We start from the raw sequence: 20,808 nt of genomic DNA, 5'->3' as shown, positions 1-20,808 counted from the left end.
CTCCTGCAGGACTACATTCCTGCACATCGGCGTCTCCGAAAACCATAGAAGTAGTTAGCAGGGTGTAGAGCCAATAACATTAATTACATTTGGCTTTTAACAAGCTGAGCATATCACCCAAGAAAAGTCTCTTGGTGACATTTTAGTAGTTCAATACAGGAATGTCTTTGGGTGCTGTGACTTACTTGTTGTTTTTGCTATTTGCTTTACGTCGCACCGTCACAGATAGGTCTTATGGTGACCATGGGACAGGAAAGGCCTAGGAATGGGAAGGAAGCGGCCGTGGCCTTAATTAAGGTACAGCCCCAGCATTTGACTTGTGTGAAAATAGGAAACCACGGAAAACCATCTTTAGGGCTGCCGATAGTGGGGTTCGAACCCACTATCTCACGGATGCAAGCTCACAGCTGCGTGCTCCTAACCGCACGGCCAACTCGCCCGGTATTTTTAACCTTCGGTTTATTGACTTTGCTTGTATAACCTAAAACTTTGAATTTTAATGTATGATGCTTTAATTAAATGCTTCAATTACATCTTGGAATATGAAAGTAATAAATAGTGCACGAATTAATGCTGATTATTAAAGTATTCTCCAAACCTAACCTAAGTTTTGGGTGACCCATGTCTAGGTAATAAATTGTGTGCAATTGTGTTATTTATTTCATTAATATTATGATGATTATTATAACTGAGCATTGTTAACTTGTAAGACCCCAACAGACAAGCATTAGATTTGTGCAGAGATATACATTTGTTAAATTCACGTTGTTTTTTTTCCATGATGTACAGGCCTATTTTGGTTATATTATATAGTATTTAGCAATAGCCTAAATTTCTTTACAAATGTAAGCTCTTCAATGAAGACATAAATAACTTTTGCATGCCAAAATAAATTGGTATAATTAGAGCTGTCAGTATGGTTCATAACCCAATTTATTACCTAGACATGGGTCACCCAAAACTTAGGTTAGGTTTGGAGAATACTTTAATAATCAGCATTAATTCGTGCACTATTTATTACTTTCATATTCCAAGATGTAATTGAAGCATTTAATTAAAGCATCATACATTAAAATTCAAAGTTTTACCACTAGAACAGCTGACATGGTAAAGTGATTGAAAATTCAAACAAATTCAACTTACGTTAAAATGATCTTCAAAAAATAAACTGTAGACTTTTTCGATATATCACCAGCACTTCTCCGGCTCGCCAAAATCCATTTTTCCCTAGTTTTAGCGTCTTTGGAACATTTATAAACAATTTGTTTGGGATGGTATTCGATGTTCTATTGGACATCGGAACTATACACCATTTATAAGTTTTCTGCCTCGCTGTCTGCACAGCATTCATTTTAAGTCTAAAATATACCACTCAGATTATTATCCAATGTATAGACCTCGAATTTAACTATACCAGACACTAACATAAAGTAGAAATACGCAAAGTGTATCCTGCTTCTCACAGCACACTATGTGTTATTTTGTCTGCTAATTCAGTCAACCTGTATGATGACGTCAGACCAATGAGATCGTGTACTTGCGTCACGTGACATTTTCGTACTTTAATTTAGACTAGCTGATATACCCGTGCTTCGCTACGGGATTCTCAGAAAGACTGATTTTGTGGTTTTCCTAATTGAAATCAACATAGGTCATTACAAAAACGTAAGTATGAATGTAGCGATTAAAAGCAATGATATCATATAAAATACTCGATCAAATGGAAAGCCGCACGTTTTATCACTTTTAACGAACAGTGCTGCGGTTAGATTGCGGTCCAAAGTTCCAGAGTTGAGGTGACCAGGCCGCAGATTGCCATGAACACTCATCTGACATTATTCCGTTAAATATGCACACTGTTCATTCCAATCAGTGCCTCAGGGTAGGGATTGAATAGCCCGAATGCTATGATGATCCAGTGTGTTACGTACCAGTAGTATCAGAAAATTTATAAATCAGGGGAATGGCATGCTACTTCCCATCAATATTCAGGCAGGCTGTTAAACTCTGTACCACTGGGCGAGTTGACCGTGTAGTTAGCGGTGCGCAGCTGTGAGCTTGCATCCGAGAGATAGTGCATTCGAACCCCATTGTCGGCAGTGCTGAAGATGGTATTCTGTGGTTTCCCACTTTCACACCAGTCAAATGCTGGGCCTGTACCTTAATTAAGGCCTAAGGCACTCCTAGCCCTTTCCTATCCCATCGTCGCCATAAAACGTCGGTGTGACGTAAATCAAATAAAACTCTCTGTACGTAGCAGTAATCCTATCTACCGGAGATGAGGGGCAACAGAAGACACAAAGCACGTCACGACAAACAATGGTCAATGTAATGGTATTGTTGATCAATGTTATGAGCTTTCTATATTGTAGGCCTTCACATTTAGTTTTCTTTCGACTATGCGATTTGTAAAATATTTTATACCGTAAACTGTAGTTTCTTATTCTCCGACTTAACATACCGATTTTCATTAAATACTGTTTACCTATTTTCTCGTTACTCGGCGCTGATATGGACTTAGTTACAAAAATCCAAATCACGAATATCTTTGTGATCTTAGCCAGTACGGTAACAATGTGTAAGACATGAATGATAGGAAATTTAATACTATATAACCTTAGTTATGTAGCATTCATCGATTACACCTCTAATAAGAAATATTTGAGAATTATATTTTAGGCCTTCCCCTAAACTACCATTTCACTCGCCATGAATAAAATAATTTACAGCCTAGACTATAGCGACTTATTTCCTGACATTGCATACCGATTTTCATCAAGATAGGACTACTAATAACAACAATATTTGAGAATTAAATTTTAGGCGTTCCCCTAAACTACCATTTCACTCAGCGTGAGTAAAATGATTTATAGCCTAGATTGTAGAGGCTCATCCCCCGACTTCACATACCGATTTTCATTAGACCACTATTAACATAAATAGTTGAGAATTCAATTTTAGGCCTTCCCCTAAACTACCATTTCACTCAGCGTGAGTAAAATGATTTATAGCCTAGATTGTAGAGGCTCATCCCCCGACTTCACATACCGATTTTCATTAGACCACTATTAACATAAATGGTTGAGAATTCAATTTTAGGCCTTCCCCTAAACTACCATTTCACTCAGCGTGAGTAAAATGATTTATAGCCTAGGTTGTAGAGGCTCATCCCCCGACTTCACATACCGATTGTCATTAAATTCTCTTCAACCGTTTTCTCGTGATGCGTGTACATACATACAGACAGACAGACAGACAGACAGAAATTACGGAAAAGCAAAAAGTGCATTTTCTTATTAGTATGGGCATGACCGATACAGAAATACCATTATTTTCAAATTCTGAGCAATGTACAGACAAAACTCTTATTTTATATATATAGATTTTTATCATGTTTGGAGCTATTATTTGTACATTCTGATCACATTTTTGAATTCTGCATGAAATTTTGAATCAGATTACCGTATTTTTAATTAAAACCCCGGATCATGCATGTTCCCTATTGTGTAGAAGTCAAAGACGAGTCGCTTGATTGAAGCAAACTGTTAACTCCTGAAGATCAGCGCAACATACTCAATGTCCGGCACTGTGCTTTCAAATGCCGACGGAACTCGGTGAATAGCTTAATGATCCAGTCTGTAATTGTTTCGGTTGTGAAAATGTATGTATATATATATATACACACAATACAATTTAATATAATTGAAGTATGTAACTAGGATCTTGTAGATTCTTTAGAACAGTTGACGTAAAAAACAACTGTGAAGAGAAAAATGGCTAAAAGTGCCATACTGGAAACAAATGAAAGACGCATATGCACAGCGCGCTACTTCTTGAAGATAAGAATTCAGGTAGTCCAAGGCAGCGCAAGGCATGAGTTTAAATTTGAATGTTGCAAAGACCCAAAATGCAGGTGGCACTATACTATACTACTATAGAGTTCAATTCGGAAAGTAGGGTGCTTTTTTTTCTTCCTGAGAAGAGAGGTGAAAAGAAAAGAAAAGATAAGTTAATAAAGGAAGAGGATTAGTAAATAAGATTAAAAGGATTGGAGTACCGAGCTCGATAGCTGCCGTCGCTTAAGTACGGCCAGTATCCAGTAATAGGAAGATAGTGGGTTCGAGCCCCACTGTCGGCAGCCCTGAAGATGGTTTTCCATGGTTTCCCATTTTCACACCAGGCAAATGCCAGGGCTGTACCTTAATTAAGGCCACAGCCGCTACCTTCCAATTCCTAGGCCTTTCCTATTCCATCGTCGCCATAAGACATATCTGTGTCGGTACAACGTAAAGCAAATAGCAAAAAAAAAAAGTATTGGAAGTTAAAATATGATGGGAAAGGATAGGATAGGGAAATAAAGGAGGGGTAGTTTAGGGTGGGTTACTGGAGGTAGAAAACGTGGGTAGGAACTGTAAGGCATGGAAAATTTAATTTGGGTTCAGAAATTTAGAATTTTTGAGAAGAAGAATTCGGAAGTCAAATAGGATATTGAGTTTTTCAGAAATGTCGTTTAAATTGAAATTAGGGTTGAAGTATTGGTCAAGGTGAATAAAACACACACATTAACCACTTGACGTACTTTGACGGATCTCTCCGTCCTGGCTCTCGACTGCCCTCCGGTACAAAGACGGATCTCTCCGTCTGCGTGTAGTGTTTATTTCCGGACCCACTCCAAGCCGGCTTCCTTTGTGAAAGGATTTGATATTAGTAAGGTAACCTCTTGACAGATGGAATCACTGTTTTATTCCATTGATGTATTCGATAAACACGTCTGTGTAGTTATTTCGCGGAAAGAATAACCAGTATCTTAGCAACATCATCATAAGCGAAATCATGGCTGCCTCCATGTTGAGTGACGAAGCGATTATATGGGAATTTTTAGAAGAGAATGACATTAATATAGAAATAAGCGACGAAGAATTTAGTGGATATGGAAAGTAGTGAAAGTAGTTTGTGTGATAGAAACTTTAGCGCTGGTAGGGGTGAACAAAGTGCTGTTTTGCCGTCAAATATGTCACTGAATTTTAGGCCTACAACTGATGCTGCACCAGCGGCTTCTAATCATGTTTTACACGATAGGGAATGGAACTGGGAGCACGTAAGTAATACTCCAGTGTATCATTCATGCATCGGAAGTGGTGAAATAGTGTTTTCCAAAGGCACCTTGTAATGTTTTACTTCATAAGAACACTGAAATGTCATAGGTTACTGATTTATTCTTACAAAGAATCATCCTCTGCTACAACAGCATCAAACATCACCATGACTACTATACTATTACTTTCATGGAGTCCATATTAAGTAGATAGCAAGAGTATGTTAACGTCCATGGAGGCTCAAACTCCTTAGCTGTGTAGCGAACAGGTACGGTCAGTTAGATAATTCTCCACACTCCCCACCTTGAGCCGTATCACGGTTGCTCAACTCCAATGGATATACCAGTTGAATGGGTCTTCGAAATACTCTCCCCTCTTTGTCAGTCAGCTCACAGGACCTGATCTTCCCATCTCGTCCCATGATGAGTTTGGAGATTCTAGCTATCTTCCAAATTTGCCTTGGTAGTTTATCGTCGCTTAGTAGCGCCAGATCTCCATGTTGAAGAAGTGGACGATTCTGGTTCCGTTGCTGAACTTCATGGAAACGATTTAGATCCAATAGATACTCGTTCCTCCACTGCTTCCAAAATGTGTTCAGTGCAGACTGTTTTTCTATCCACATCTGATTCATTTCTTCCTTTGTTTTGTTACTATCTTCAACATTGGTCTTTCTGTCTGGTAGCCTTGTTGTGTTATCACCAATAAGAAAATGTGCTGGTGTCAGCGCACGATGCTGAGGATCGTTTTCCACATACGTCAAGGGTCTACTGTTGATTGTTGCTTCAATTCCGACGAGAACTGTGTAAATTTCTTCATCATCGAACCGCCTGCTTCCTAAGGCTTTCTTCAAACAGCTTTTCACTGTCTGTACCATTCTCTCCCAGAATCCTCCCCACCAAGCAGCGCGTTCGACTATATATTGCCAATGAATATTTTTACCATTCAAAAATGCACAATGTCTTCTGTTTTCAGATTTTCCCATAATGTGCTAAGTTCTCTTTCAGCTTTCTTAAATGTTCGTGCGTTATCGGACCAAATTGTTCGACATAAACCTCTTCGTCCAATAAATCGCTGTAAGGCGTGAATGAATTTCTCCGTACTCATATCTGTCACAAGCTCCAAGTGTACAGCGCGTGTGACAGCGCATGTGAACAATGCAATGTATCTTTTCCGTAATATGCCTCCATTCTTGGAATATAACGGACCTGCGAAGTCCACACCAGTGGTCTCAAATGATCTGCTAGGAGTTACGCGTTCTGCCGGAAGAGGGGGTTCAACTTCCGAAGCTGCCTTTGCTTTAAGTTTTTTGCACGGTAAGCACTGTCTAATGATTTTCTTGATGATCTGTCGTCCTCTAAGTATCCAAAAGTCTGTCCTTAAAATACTCAATAAAATTCGAGTTCCTACATGGAATTGGGTTTTATGTTCCTCTTCTACTAACAGTTTTGTGAAATGGTGGTCACCATTTAAAATAATGGGATGTTGCTCGTTTTCATCTAAGCCGGCAAATTGTAAACGTCCACCAACTCTAAGAATGCCATGTTTGATGAATGGAGAAAAGTTTCTAATTTTGGACTGCTTGGGTAGTTCTGACCTTTTCTGTAGTGCTTCTATTTCTTCTGGGAACGATTCTCTCTGCGAATGTTTAATCCAAAACAGCTTTGCAGTTTGAATTTCGTCTAATTGTAGTGGGCCTAACGTTTTTTCTTGACAGCGTGCATTTCGTGTAAATCGCCAAATCCATGCTGTAATCCTGAGAACTTTGGTTAATCTGCTATATCTTGTAATATCGAAAATCGCTTCTGTCTGTTTAGCTGCGGTAGCATGGGAAACTGTTTTCTTTCGTTCTATTCCTGTTTTATCAAGTTCTGTTTGTGATATTTCAACTGATTTCGGCCAATACTCTTCTGGTTTTATAAGCCAGTCTGGACCATGCCACCATGAGTTACTTTCACGCAGTTGATTTGCTGTTAGCCCTCGTGTTATATGATCTGCAGGGTTTTCCTTGCCGGGGCAATGACGCCACTGTGTTGGGTGTGACCTTCGATGAATTTCATGTATTCTGTTCGAGACGAACACGTTCCATTCCGACGCGTTTCCTCTTATCCAGTGTAATACAATGGTTGAATCGGTCCAAAATTGGACGTGGTGTAGTTCCAAGTGTAGTTCACGTTTGACATACTCCGAAAGACGAACTGCTATGATAGCTCCCATGAGTTCTAGTCGTGGTAAGGATATTTTCTGAACTGGTGCGAGTCGATTTTTGGCTGTGATTAATTCGATCCTGACATGTTCGTTTATGGTCGTCTTGATGTAAACTGCTGCGCCATATGTTCGTTCGCTGGCATCACTGAAAATGTGCAGTTCTCTGGTCTGGTCTTGCTTGATCCAAGATCCTATCCATCGTGGAATTTTAACTGTGTGTAAGCTTTTTAAACCTTCTAGCCAGTGGTTCCACTTCTGAACTAAATCATGTGGCAAAAGCTCATCCCAGTCGAGGTTTCTCAGCCAAGTTTCTTGGAAAATAATCTTTCCTGTAATTGTTGCTGGTGATAGGAGGCCTAATGGATCGTAAATTCTTGCTGCAGTCTTCAGAACAACTCTTTTAGTACAGGGCATGAGTGCTGCTGTACTTACGGTATTCTCGAACGAGAAGTAGAATTCATCTGTATCCGTATCAGTTGGAATGCCTAAAATAGATGTATTTTGGCGGACCACTTCTTTCGTTTCTCGCCACACGTGGTTCATTGTTATTGAGTTTGATAACCATTTGGAAAGTGGAATGCTGATCTCATTGAAACAATTTTTCATCTCTGTATAAATGTCTATCAATTCTTCATCCGTGTCTCCGCCTGCTGCTAGATCGTCAACATACACGTTGTCTTCTAGAATTCTTAATGCGTTTGGATATTTGTCTTTCATCACCGTTACTAGTTGTCTTAAAGTTGCTGCCAGCAAATACGGGCTGCATGTCAGCCCAAATGGGAGTCGACAGAAACGGTATATTGTGGTCTCATTGGTTCTCAGCCACCCTTCTTCTGAACGAATCATTTTAAACCAGAAAAAACGAGTGGAATCTCTGTCTTTCTCATTCAGAATCAACTGTAAAAAGCTCTGATTCCCGTCTGCTGCAATGTATTTGTTGAACGTTCGTAACCGAAGTAAGGTTGCTGTTAAATCTGGATTCAGATTGGGGCCAGATTCTAAGTTGCTGTTCAAAGACAATTCGCCTTTCTCATGTGAAGAAGCGTCAAATACGATCCTCACTTTGGTTGTTTCATGATCATCTCGAATTACTGCATGATGTGGCATGAAGAATGTTTTTCCTCTTTGTGATTCCTCACTACAGAATTCAACTTGTTCGTTCTCAATGTGTTTCTGCATTGCTTGTACATATCGTTCTTCGTATTTCTTATCTCTTGCAAATCGCTTCTTCAAACTATCGAAACGCTTTAATGCAATATTCCTGTTGTCATGTAGATTAGGTTCATCCTTTTTCCAAGGTAGGAATACTGTGCACCGTCTTTCAGTTATCGCAAATTGTTCATTGGTTGTTGTCAAGATCTTCTGTTCCTTGGCTGTGAATTTGCGAGTTTCATCATCCCTGATTCCGATGCTCTCTAGCTCCCAGAATCTCCTCAATAGGTTGTCTGTTTCTGAGTGAATGAAGTATGAATTTGTTTCTTTTATCGAAATCCCAGTGCGACTTCCAAATAGAATCCAACCAAAAATACTTCTGCGAATGGTGAGTGAGTCTGATAAGCGGATGATGTCATCTTGGAAGATACGTTCATGGTAATCAGCGCCAACTAATATTCCAATAGAGATGTTCTTCGATATTTCATCAGCATCTGCAAATTTTAAACTGCTGAATTGTTGCCTAATATCCATTGGAACTGGTCTCAGAGCTTGAAAAGTATGTGTAGCTTCTAAAGCTTCTATCTTGATTGCAGTTCCCGTGGCTGCTCCTGTAAGTTGAAATCGTACTCGGTTGCGTATTGTTGCTTTACCGTGATGTTCAAGCGTTGAAATAATTAAGGACTCTTTTCCAATGTTTTCCAAGTTTAGTTTATCTGTTAGATCTTTGACGATATAACTGCGTTCACTTCCGGCATCAAGTAGTATTTTTGTCATATGCTGATTGCCGTTGCGATCAGAAATCCATACTAAAGCTGTGTTCAAGAACATCTCATGCAATTGTGTATTCTTTGTCTCTGCAGTATGGACAGCTGTAACAGTTGTTTCTTTCGTAAGTGACTCCCCTGTGGTTACTGCCGTTATTGTATCCAAGGATGACTTGCAAATGGATTTATGATGTCCTGTGTTATTACAGACTCGACATTTCTGATCTTTCTTTCTACAGTCTTTCATTTTGTGGTTTTTGCCTAAACAGATGAAGCATCGTCCATCTTTCTTTAATTTTTCTGATCTGGCTGCAACTGAGACTATTTTATGGCATTCGTTACTCCAGTGGCCTCTTCTATCGCAAAAGGCGCATGTATTGGGTTTGTTTTTATTTCATCGCTGTACGTTAGTTTAGGTGGATTATTTTGCTGTTCAGTATGCTTACTCTTTTTTATTTCTTTCTTGTATTGACTGGTGTGTAGATTCATTGTTGTAGAGAACTGTTCTCCTAAACTGTCACTGAACTCGTTCAACTTCTCTGATTTTTCTTTGCTGAGTACCCATTTGTCCAGGAAATTCATCAGGGCATCCAAGTTACCATCATCGCCCTGCGTAGTGTACCAGGCGAATTTTGTTTCATCTGGAAAGGCACGTAAAATATCTGCAGATAAAAAGGAACCAAGCATGCAGGCATCAAACCCAAGTCCCTTAAGAGCTGCAATATTCATCTGGCAACTGTTATATATGCTTCTCAACTCGGTAGTAGTTGGATCTGAATTTTTTCTCAAGGTACGGAAGAAATCGATATGTTCCTGTTGCTGTAATTTAATGTTGTCGAAGCGTTCCTTCAGCTTCTGAAGTGCGATCTTGTAATTTTCCTCTGACATTTTCAGCCCACTGATGAGATGTCTGGCTTCTCCTTCTACCAAGTTCCATAGATACAGATGTTTGTCAACTGGCGTAATTGCCGAATTATTATGAATTGCTGATTCAAATTGCTGATAAAATCTTGGCCAGTCTGAAAAGGTGCCCATGAAAGGTTTAATTTCAAGCTTAGGTAAGCGTGGTCTCACGATTGCAGACTGAAGAATAGTTGCGTCATTCTTTGCGTTTGATTGCTGCTGGGGAAACCTAATTTCTTTGATCTTCTTGTTTGCTATTGCAATTAGTTTTCGGCCTTCTATTTGACGGTTTTCACACTCTTCTGCATCCCGTTCGTTCGCATCGTCTTCCTGCAACGCCTGTATCCGTTTCTGAATTTCTTTCAAATCTAGTAGTAGTTCGTGTAATCTTTGCGCTAATACTTCCATTTCGATGTCATCATATCCATCTTCGATCGCTGTTCGTAGTCTTTGAACAAGTCTAGTTTCCGACGATCTGGTTGCTGTTCGAATGCGTCTTTCAGTTTGTAAAATGTTTGCATTTGAAACTGTAAACTGAGCAGTAGGTGCGTTAATATTCGTATTTTCCATGTTTCACTGAACTGAATTATGCACGAATACCGTTAACGAAAATAACACACACTACGTACATGGACATTACCGTATTCCTGTCCTTAACCTATATCTGTACTGTAATTGGTATTTCACTGCAACCTGAAGTTACACTGCATTCGTAAACAGTCCGGGTTTCCGTATTATGTTTTTACGACAGTTAAATCTTAAGTGTTGGTTATAGTACTGATCCTGTCAACAGAGGCTTTACACACTTGTAATATTCACTGTTTTTGCGACGCACTTTGAAACGTACAAATGATGTTTCGTAACACTTCAAATGAGTCTGTTCGTAATGTACATAATTACGTATATTCCTTCAAATGTATATCCGTTGCTTAAGAAATTGAATGTAAGTAGAGATCTTACTTGGGTTAGCTGGTTTCTTGTTGATACGGCGATGTTGCGTGATGCTGCTTACCGTTGTCTGTCCGCGTCTTTCTAGCCGCTGATCGTTCCATAAACGGGTTTCGGCACCATTATGTAATGTTTTACTTCATAAGAACACTGAAATGTCATAGGTTACTGATTTATTCTTACAAAGAATCATCCTCTGCTACAACAGCATCAAACATCACCATGACTACTATACTATTACTTTCATGGAGTCCATATTAAGTAGATAGCAAGAGTATGTTAACGTCCATGGAGGCTCAAACTCCTTAGCTGTGTAGCGAACAGGTACGGTCAGTTAGATAATTCTCCACACACCTAGGACAATGCCCGAACGAACTACAAGTTGTGAACGAATTTTTAACAGCAGACTTTTCGGGAACATCTAACCAATGAGGTAAATGCTTATGCAAGTAAATGTCTTGTATTGGCTGCTGAGGATATAAATAGGATAATGTCATTTGGAAAGGAACACTGGATTCCTGTATCTGTGGATGAAATAAAGGCCAGATTACCTTGAAGTGGTAATGTATGATGGAAAAAAGACGTTCAGACCCAATCTTGTTGTTGACTACAACTGTGGAAAGGGTGGTGTTGATTCCCATGACCAGAGACTCACATCATACCCTTTGAAGAGGAAGTATGTAAAAGGATACAAAAAATATACTTCTACATGCTAGACATGACACTTCTGAATTCCAACATCATTCATCCCCTCCTCAACCCTGAAAAGAAGCGAGTAGGCTTTACCACCTTCCGGATCTATTTGGCCGAACAGCTGTTGGCCAGTGTGACCTTGCCTGACTATCCAAAATAAGGCATCCTAGCCCTGGGGATACATCACTCAGACTTCAAGAGAGGCACTGGGGACACTTTCTGACCAAAATACCCCCAACAACGAAGAAGGTTATCCCATCACATAGATACAAAGTCTGTGTGACACGGTGTCTGAGAAAGGAATCTTCATTTGAATGCCACCGGTGCAAGGTGGCGATGCACGAATATGACTGTTTTATGACCTACCATATTCATAAAGACTTCACAAAGTACATCTGACAGTGGTTTGGATATTTCCTCTCATTACGTTGCTGTAAAGCATGCTTTTTCAGTGTCGGTGATAATATCATGTAAAGTAATGAAAATAAATGGTACATCAAGGCATAAATAAGTTCAGTTAAATGGTATGCGAATGGGTTAAAACCTTATAAAAATATTGTGGTTTTTGTGTCTAAAATGATGATAAAATTCCAACTCTTGATGGTGTTTTCTAAAAAGGTAATAGATTCAACAATGAAGAGTAAACATTTTTTTTAAATGCTATTTGTTCAGGGCATCGACCCATATGGAACTTTTGCCCCTAAGAGTAAACATAGAAGCTAGAATGCCTTTTCCCTTAAGTAGTAACATACACAAAAATAAATCCAAGAATTAGCTTATATCCGACTTATAAGATGTAACTACCATGAGGGCACTGTCAGTACATGATCGGCAGTGAACGGGCACTGCAAGTGTCAAAAGTTTAGGAATCACTCGTCAAGAGAGTCGGTAGTTAGGCCAATGTAGAAAGCTGGCTAGATTTCATGTCATGAAATTTCTGAGAGTTATATTACATAACAAAAGGAGGAAAAAAGTGAGTGAGAAATAAAAACACACAGAAGGAAATTTAAAAAAAGGACAAGTTGAGTGACATAACAGAGAAAAATAATGTGTGTTTAATAATGTTACAGGGTTTACATCTCACCAACTACTTTTAGTTTTTGGAGACACCAAAGTACCAGAATTATGGTTTCTTCCCTGCAGCATACTTACTTTTTGAAGTTCTGTAAGGGGTGGGTCAGTATGTGGAGGACGTAAAACAGCAGTGTTGATTTCTACAGGACGAGGTAAATCTCTCTGAACAGCTTGAGAACGGCTCCGTAATTCCTGTTCCCCTGAAATAACAAAACCGTACTTAATATTACTTAACTAAATCTTCATTAAAAATCGAGAATTCTGCACAGAAACATAAAAGTCTATTACGACAAATCTGACAAGAGAAGAATAAACAGAACTTCAACTCACTTTTAGCACGTAGTTCTGCAGTGTATCTAGCATCTAAATCAGCCTGATCCTCTATAGTATTTGCAGATTCAGGTACAACTTCTGCTTCCTCTTCTTCTGGTACTACAATCTCGTAATCATTACGAGGTGCTGGCAGAGAACCAAGTCCTTGGCGAAGCTGTTCTTTCAACTGCAAAAAAATAATTCAAACCAACTGACAATCTGGTTTACAATCTAATTAATTTTTTTCAATGTTTTAACTGAATCAAATTTATACCTGTCGCTGATAATTGCTGAAAGCTTGAGGTGTATCTCCTACATCCAGTCCATCCTCAGGGTTAATACTCAGCTTATCTCTAACGGGAGTTGGGTTAGGTCGACCACTACCCCCTCCTATGTCAGATCTTGGAGTATTGAATCCACCAACAGATGAACCAGGTGTACGAACTGCAAAGAAGGAAAAAGCAAGAAATATTAATTATAAGTAGAATTAGAAAAAGATACAAAACCATACAAGATTTTTTATTAATTCCCATGCAGTGATCACCAGTCAGTCAGACCCATCAGCCACACTCAAAATATTCCTAAAAATTATCCACTGTAAAATCTTCAGAAAATTAGAACAGGATATCAGTGAAACACAATTTGGTATCAGAAATGCGTTACAAACAAGAGAAGCAATGTTTACCTTCATGTGCTGGCACAGAGATGTTTAGAAGTCAATCAACCAGTGTATATCTTTTGAATTATAATAAACCTTTGAACAAAGTTCGTCACGACTGTCTTATTCAAATGCACAGGAAGAATTTGGACATGAAGTCCATTCGAATCATCAGCAAAATTTATTACAACCAGACTGCTGTAATAAAGGAAGGCAAGGCGTTGGTGGTGGTAATGAAATATGGCTTTTTTTTTTTTTTTTTTTTTTTTTGCTAGGGGCTTTACGTCGCACCGACACAGATAGGTCTTATGGCGACGATGGGATAGGAAAGGCCTAGGAGTTGGAAGGAAGCGGCCGTGGCCTTAGACAGAGTTGTGTCCTGTCTCCCCTCCTGTTTAACCTATACTCAGAGTAAATAATACAAGCAGAAGAAATGGCAAGAATTAAAGTTAATGGTAAAACAATCAACAACTTAAGATTTGCAGAAGACACATTGCTGTTGGCAGAACATCTAGAAGATTTACAGCGAATGACCAACCAAGTCACCAATGTGAGCAAGAAACAATGTATGGTAGTATCTCAAATGCAACACCAACAGAGTTTGATGATCAGTGAAGAGACAGTACAGCAAGTAAAGTACAAGTATTTAGGATCAACTATGAACTGTACCAAGGAAATAAAAGTCCAGCATTTGCCAAGCAATGAGGAGGGTGTTCTGCAGCAGAGACCTTAGTTTACATCTAAAAATCAGACTTCTGAGATGTTATGTCTTCTCTACCTTGTTCTATGGAGTTGAGACCTGGACCCTAATGGAAAGGGAAATCGACAGACAAGAGGCATTTGAACTATGAACGTATAGAAGGATACTGCAGATGAACTGGACAGATAATGTCACAAATTATGAGGGCAAATGGGAAAGAGAAAGGAAATATTAAACACAGTCAAAATCAGAAAGCTGCAGTATCCCAGTCATGTGATGCGAGGAGAGAAATATCATATACTGCAGCTGGACATTCAAGGGAAGATACAAGATAAAAGACGATGGAGAATAAGATGCATTTTTTGGATTGATAATCTGAAAAATTGATTCAACTGTTCAACCATTGACTTATTTCATGCTGTAACATCTAAAGCAAGAATCTCTGCGATGGCAGCCAACCTTCTGAGAAGAAATGGCATGTGAAGAAAATGCAACTATAAGAAATCTTACAATCATACTGAAGAGAGAATAATAAAAATGTGGACATACCTCCATCACTGCGCTGACTTCGGAATGGAGTTGCTAGCACTGTATTTGGAGTCTGCACCACTTCCCGTTGTGGAGTGATTCCACTGAAATCTGAGCTCTGAAGAGGAGTGTTAAGCCCACCCTTTAATGGAGTGTCTACATGGGTGAGCGCCATCATATTCTGAGCTTCCTGCAGAACTCTATCTGTAGTTGGAGCAGGGGTTCGTGGGGTCCTTGTCACTCCAGCAGGAGTGAGAGAGTAGTCAGCTAACAAGGCATCAGATGGTTGTTGACCACCTTCAGTAGCCACCTCTCTTGCTGCCTCACTTGCTCGTCCTAGTTTGACAACTTGCTGTAGCTCCTATGAATGAACATCAAATTATTAGAATTATTATAAGATATATATATTATGCTTTTCCCCATTTCCTGTATTTATCCGGCTTCCTCCCTATCCTACACTTCCCACATCAAGACTAAAAATTTGTCAAGATGGCCCCTCGATGAACATTTGTGCCTAACTTCCTGGTGAAGCTGGGAAACAGAAATGAGCTTGTTAGGGGCCGAGCAGAATTAAATGTAGAACAACTGGGACTGAAGAGGAGAGAGCCTATCTATGTGAATATAGCAGTTATGAAGGAAGATGTGAGGATTGTCCTTGTCCTTTAGCATTTTCAAGTTTGTCTTGTCTTCTCTTTCTACTCCTCCCTCTTCCTAAATTGACATGTCATGGTATTTGTGCTATTATGTGTCCATTTTCCTATCGTTATATGACTTGACCTGTCATTGTGTTTGCCCTATCATACGTTCCTTTTCCTGTCTTTCTACATTATCTTATACCTATGCATTTCATTTAACATATTGTTTTAATTTAAATCACAGACCCATTGCTTTTAACACCATAAACACTTCAGGCCAGCAAAACCTGTGTTCCTTTTTATACATATGTTTTTTTTGTCACACAGACATAGACAGGTCTTATGGCAAAGATGGGATAGGAAAAGGCTAGGGCTGGGAAGGAATCAACTGTGGTCTCAATTAAGGTACAACCCCAGCATTTGCCTAGTGTGAAAATGGAAAACCATGGAAAACTATCTTCAGAGCTGCCGAAGGTAGGGTTCAAACCCATCATCTCCGGAATGCAAGCTAACAACTATGTGACCCAAACCATATGGCCAGCTTGCTAGGTCATGTGTTCTTCATACAGCTCAAGAATAGTACAAGATGACTTTAAGGTTTAAAAACCCATATATCATATACCTCTTTCTCCAGACACTCACAAATGATGTTCAACTGTGTGTCAACATCAGACTCCTGTGTGTGTTATTACTAATATTTTTATTTTTTCAATAACCATCCTTATTCTTTGTAGCATTTCTATTCTGGGTCCTAAAATCTACCTATATATTGCGCAGATCAAACCAGGATGTTCCTTATTTCAGTCTAAGGATTTCTATGAAAAGTGATGATCATTTAATTATCCAATCCTAGTTTGTTACTCCAATACACTTCACTGCCAGGGCTTATTTTACATAATATAATATCAAAATTGCATTACCTGATCTGATATTTGAGGCTCTGGTAAAACCAATTTACTCCTTTTCTTTGCAGGTTCCTGATTCTGAAGCATTGCAACAGGTATATCATTTTCTTTACGTTGTTTCAATTTCTGTTTATCCTTCCGTCTCTCACGCTGAAAAAAAGAAGAGGAACTACTATAAAGATATGTCCAAACACATTTTATTCTATAAGAGAGTGATTTCCAGTTTCAATGAAGTCACAGAGATAGATGGCAAACAAAGCCTCCAATAATAAAATCAATCATTAAGGCAAGAGAAATCAAGTTTAATCAGAAAGCTGGCATTTCCTTTTTCCTTACCTCTTCCTTTTCGGTGCGCAGCTCCCCATCCAGATGTTGCTGTCTTAGACGAGAGAAGTCAGGTGCTGCCGGATCCACTTCTTCCTTGCTTGTATCATAAAATCCAGGTGCTGGACGCTTTTCAAACGGAATCTCTGCGTTGTAATCCACACCACGTTTCTTTTTCTTACGAGCTGCTAACTCTATACCGGCAGCTCGTAATTCTCGTCTTTTCTAAACAAGGTAGAAAATTATGTTTAATAAGTCTACATATATAAATTACAATCTTTTTGTTGAAATGTAATAATTAACTGGGCAGTATAATCAGGTGAAACATTTCCTAAATACATGAAATCATCTGAGGAGGGTATTTCAAAATCCATATACAAATAAAAACTTACTTGCAAAGCTGCCAATCTCCTAGCTTCTTCTAACTGCTTCTCTCTGGCTTTACGTTTGGCTTTCTTGCCTTGAGTATTAGCAAGTCGAGCCCGAGCTTCGGACAACATTTCCAATTCTGAAACACAACAGTAAAATTGAGAGAAATGAAAAATCACAGCCTGTTTCCAGTCATTCAACCGGATCAGGAATGGAATGAATGAGGCCCCATCTAGCGGTAAGGATAGGTCGGCTCTCACTTTCGTCTATCCTATCCAACCTCCCTTAACTCGTTCTCTTCCAACCCCAACAGTATTACATATGGAAGCCTAGGAAGTCTTTCATTTTCACGACCTTCGTGACCTTTGTCTTTCTTTGGCTGATATATTCATCTTTCAAAGTGACAGACCCATTCTATTTTTTTCTTTCAGATTAGTGTTATATAGAAGACAGTTGTCCAGTTGTTCTTCCTCTTAAAACAATAATTACTACCACCACCACCACTTGTGCTGGCTGCCGAAGCCTATCACACTCATCTGGGGCAATGATTAATGACTGGCAGATGAAATGAAATTGGAATGAAAAATGACAGGGAAAACTGGAGTACCTGGAAAAAAACCTGTCCCACCTCTGCTTTGTCCAGCACAAATCTCACATGGAGTGACCGAGATTTGAACCATGGAACCCAGCGGTAAGAGGCCGGCGTGCTGCCACCTGAGCTACAGAGGCTTCAAAATTGAGGGAACTATGGGCCATAAAATGCAACAAACTGAGTTATAGACATTTTCCACAACCTATTGCCATCTCTTAACTACGAGTTACAACCATGTGATGCAGCTCCTCTGTCATTAAAAAGTTTCCTAAGTAGATGACATTAGCATTTTAGAGCATTTTTACAAGAGAGGGAGTTATGCAACCAAATGTTACTTCCTTGTTTGTGAGCATCAGACATATACAATGCAAGCCTCAGTCGAGTTGTTGGTTATTCCCAGTGCTGTGTCTGGGGAGTGGATGGTGTGAGCTGCCTGACCCATATAGCTTGTCCACAGATATCAGGGTCTCAGCTAGTCTGCAGTAACCTTCTGTACAATGTAGAGAGTTCTTCTTATACAGTAGTAATTGATTGGGTGTGTTTCAGGGCTTCTGAATTGAGTGTTAAAAAGTGTATTTTCAAGTGCTGTAGATTTTTAAAACACATATCTGTTGGGAGAGTGAGAAGAGAGTTTTGCAAACAATTTCCTGGAATGCAGTGTCATCTGTGATGTCTATTACCTGAAGACCTTTTCCAACTTCAAGCAGCCAATTGTTTTAACGTTCATTGATAGGGCAAAGTTCAGAATTATTTTGGTCAATCTCTGAATAATGTTAAACAAAAGCTGAAGGTTTCCATCTATTCAATACTATTTATTGTAACCTTAAAAAAGTTACATATATTTGATGAAACTAGTTTCGGTCTTGCTAGAGACCATCAGTCAAAATCAATAAAGTTAAGGCAAGACATGAATTACAGAAAAAATGTATGCAGCAAGCATGTGTTGTTGATATGTATTCAGTTTAAGACAAGTAACGATTTGGATGTTAAACACTCATCACAATCACACGTCTTGTGTAAGTTCTCAGTTTTCTTCCTATTTGAAGAATGCACTTCACACCAGAAGACCAGGTGAAACACTTAAAAAACTAAAATACAATCTCTGATTGCTCATTCCATAAAATTTGAAACGTCTTTTCCTAAATGTGTCTGAGATTTTCTCTCAGTGTTGGCATAAGCCATGAGATTTCCTTATCATCCAGATTCCCCCTGTACAGACTGGTCAAGAAATTTTCCTTAAGATTTTTCTTCCTTGTTTTTCTACATTTTTTATCAATGATCTGCCCCCAATGATCAGTGTTTCAGATACTTACAGTGCTTCAGGCTTGATTGCAGTGTTGTAATGCCTTAATTTTGCATTTCAGAACATATTCTTTTAATTATATCTATTAAAAGCGAGTCTTTTTATTTATTTCATGTTGATTAGTCATAGTTATTGTAAAGTACATCTTTTGCCTAAGAAAGTATTGAAGAACTACAGGGGAATTAATCTAATATCCCATGTTGCTAAGATAATGGAGAGGATACTGGAAAGTAGGATGAGGTTGAGGGTTGAGAATCAGATACAGGAAAATCAGTTTAGTTTCAGAAGTGGAAGGTCAACAATAGAGCCCATTTTCATAATGATACAACTAATGGAAAAGCAATGGAAGTACGGGAATTATATGGTGATGACATTCATTGACATTGAAAAGGCATATGACAGTGTCCCCAGGACTAAAGTTTGGGACAGTCTGGTACAAAAAGGAATTGGACAGGGATTAATAAAAATGATCATGGCAATGTACAAGGAATGTTGTAGTTGCATGCAAACACAAATTGGCAGGACAAGCTGGTTTAAAATAACTAGTGGGCTGAGACAGGGAAGTGTTCTATCACCAATGCTGTTTACAACAGTAATGGATGACATTATGAGAACAGCAAAAGCAGCATATGGAGGAAGAGAAATGAACATGTTGTTATATGCAGATGATATTGTGATTTGGGGAGAAGACGACAGGAAAGTTCAAGAACAGTTGGATGTGGTGAATGGGAAAATCGAAGAATGTGGATTGAAAATAAGTGTAGAAAAGAGTAAAAGTCTTGTTATGACTAGAGGGGAGAAAGAAGGGAAAGGTCAGATTAGACTTGCAGACAAGCCCCTGGAAGTAGTGGAAACATTTAAATACCTGGGAAGTGAATTAATGGAGAATGCTTGACTGGGCGCTGAGATTAGCAAGAGGATTCAAGCTGGAAGTTGTTTCTATCATAGTGTAAGAAACATGTTACAGGCAGCCGAACTGAAGTTCTTGGGGAGTATGATACAGAAGAGTAGAAGAGACAAAATAAGGAATGAGAAAATCCGGAAAGAAATTGGAGTGGAAAAAATGAATGATAGAATAGAAAAGAGCCGACTAAGATGGTTTGGGCACATAAAGCGAACGAGTGACGAAAGAATGCCAAAAAGAGTAATGGAAATGCAAATGCAAGGAAGGAGAGGCCGTGGACGACCACGATTACGATGGAAGGACACAATCCAATGCAGTATTATAGGAAGAAACCTGGACTGGGACACAGTGTTGGAGGAGTGGTGGAAAGACCGAAGAAAGTGGCGAGGAACCATATTTGCCCCTACCTGGCTACAGCTGGATAAAGGGAAATGATGATGATGATGATGGCATCTTTTGCCCTGTTAGCACATTGACAGTTTTTACCAGTGTAAATAGTGAAGGTATTGTAGCTCTATACTTCAAGTAGATATCTCAAGACAACTGTTAAATTTTCTGCCTGACAGCTCAGTATCCTTTTCAAAGTAAGAAGATTAACAACAAAAAATAGAATTGATGGTTATATTATTTTTTGTTCCTCAGAACATGTGTGACAGTAGTAAAATTTGTGGCCTGTATACCAATAGTGAGGTGGTTTGGCAGTAGCATAAAATTTTCCATTCACTTCCTGCAGCAAGGCC

The 20,808-nt window shown here is 39.0% G+C and overlaps 1 protein-coding gene across 1 annotated transcript in view; it reads right to left on the bottom strand.

Annotated features, from left to right (window-relative positions):
* Cdc5 (cell division cycle protein 21) overlaps positions 1-20,808 on the bottom strand; it is a 94,376-nt gene that overhangs the window by 58,447 nt on the left and 15,121 nt on the right. The window contains exons 4-10 of the mRNA XM_067152244.2: positions 17,293-17,408; positions 16,913-17,125; positions 16,592-16,726; positions 15,058-15,397; positions 13,425-13,594; positions 13,169-13,337; positions 12,917-13,038 (exon numbers count right to left, since the gene is read on the bottom strand). Coding sequence (XP_067008345.1) covers positions 12,917-13,038; positions 13,169-13,337; positions 13,425-13,594; positions 15,058-15,397; positions 16,592-16,726; positions 16,913-17,125; positions 17,293-17,408 — 1,265 coding nt within the window. The remainder of the gene's footprint in view (positions 1-12,916; positions 13,039-13,168; positions 13,338-13,424; positions 13,595-15,057; positions 15,398-16,591; positions 16,727-16,912; positions 17,126-17,292; positions 17,409-20,808) is intronic.

Source organism: Anabrus simplex, chromosome 8 (assembly GCF_040414725.1).
Source record: "Anabrus simplex isolate iqAnaSimp1 chromosome 8, ASM4041472v1, whole genome shotgun sequence".
In the NCBI taxonomy this organism is placed as follows: domain Eukaryota; kingdom Metazoa; phylum Arthropoda; class Insecta; order Orthoptera; family Tettigoniidae; genus Anabrus; species Anabrus simplex.
This window is presented reverse-complemented; position numbering and strand designations above follow the sequence as displayed.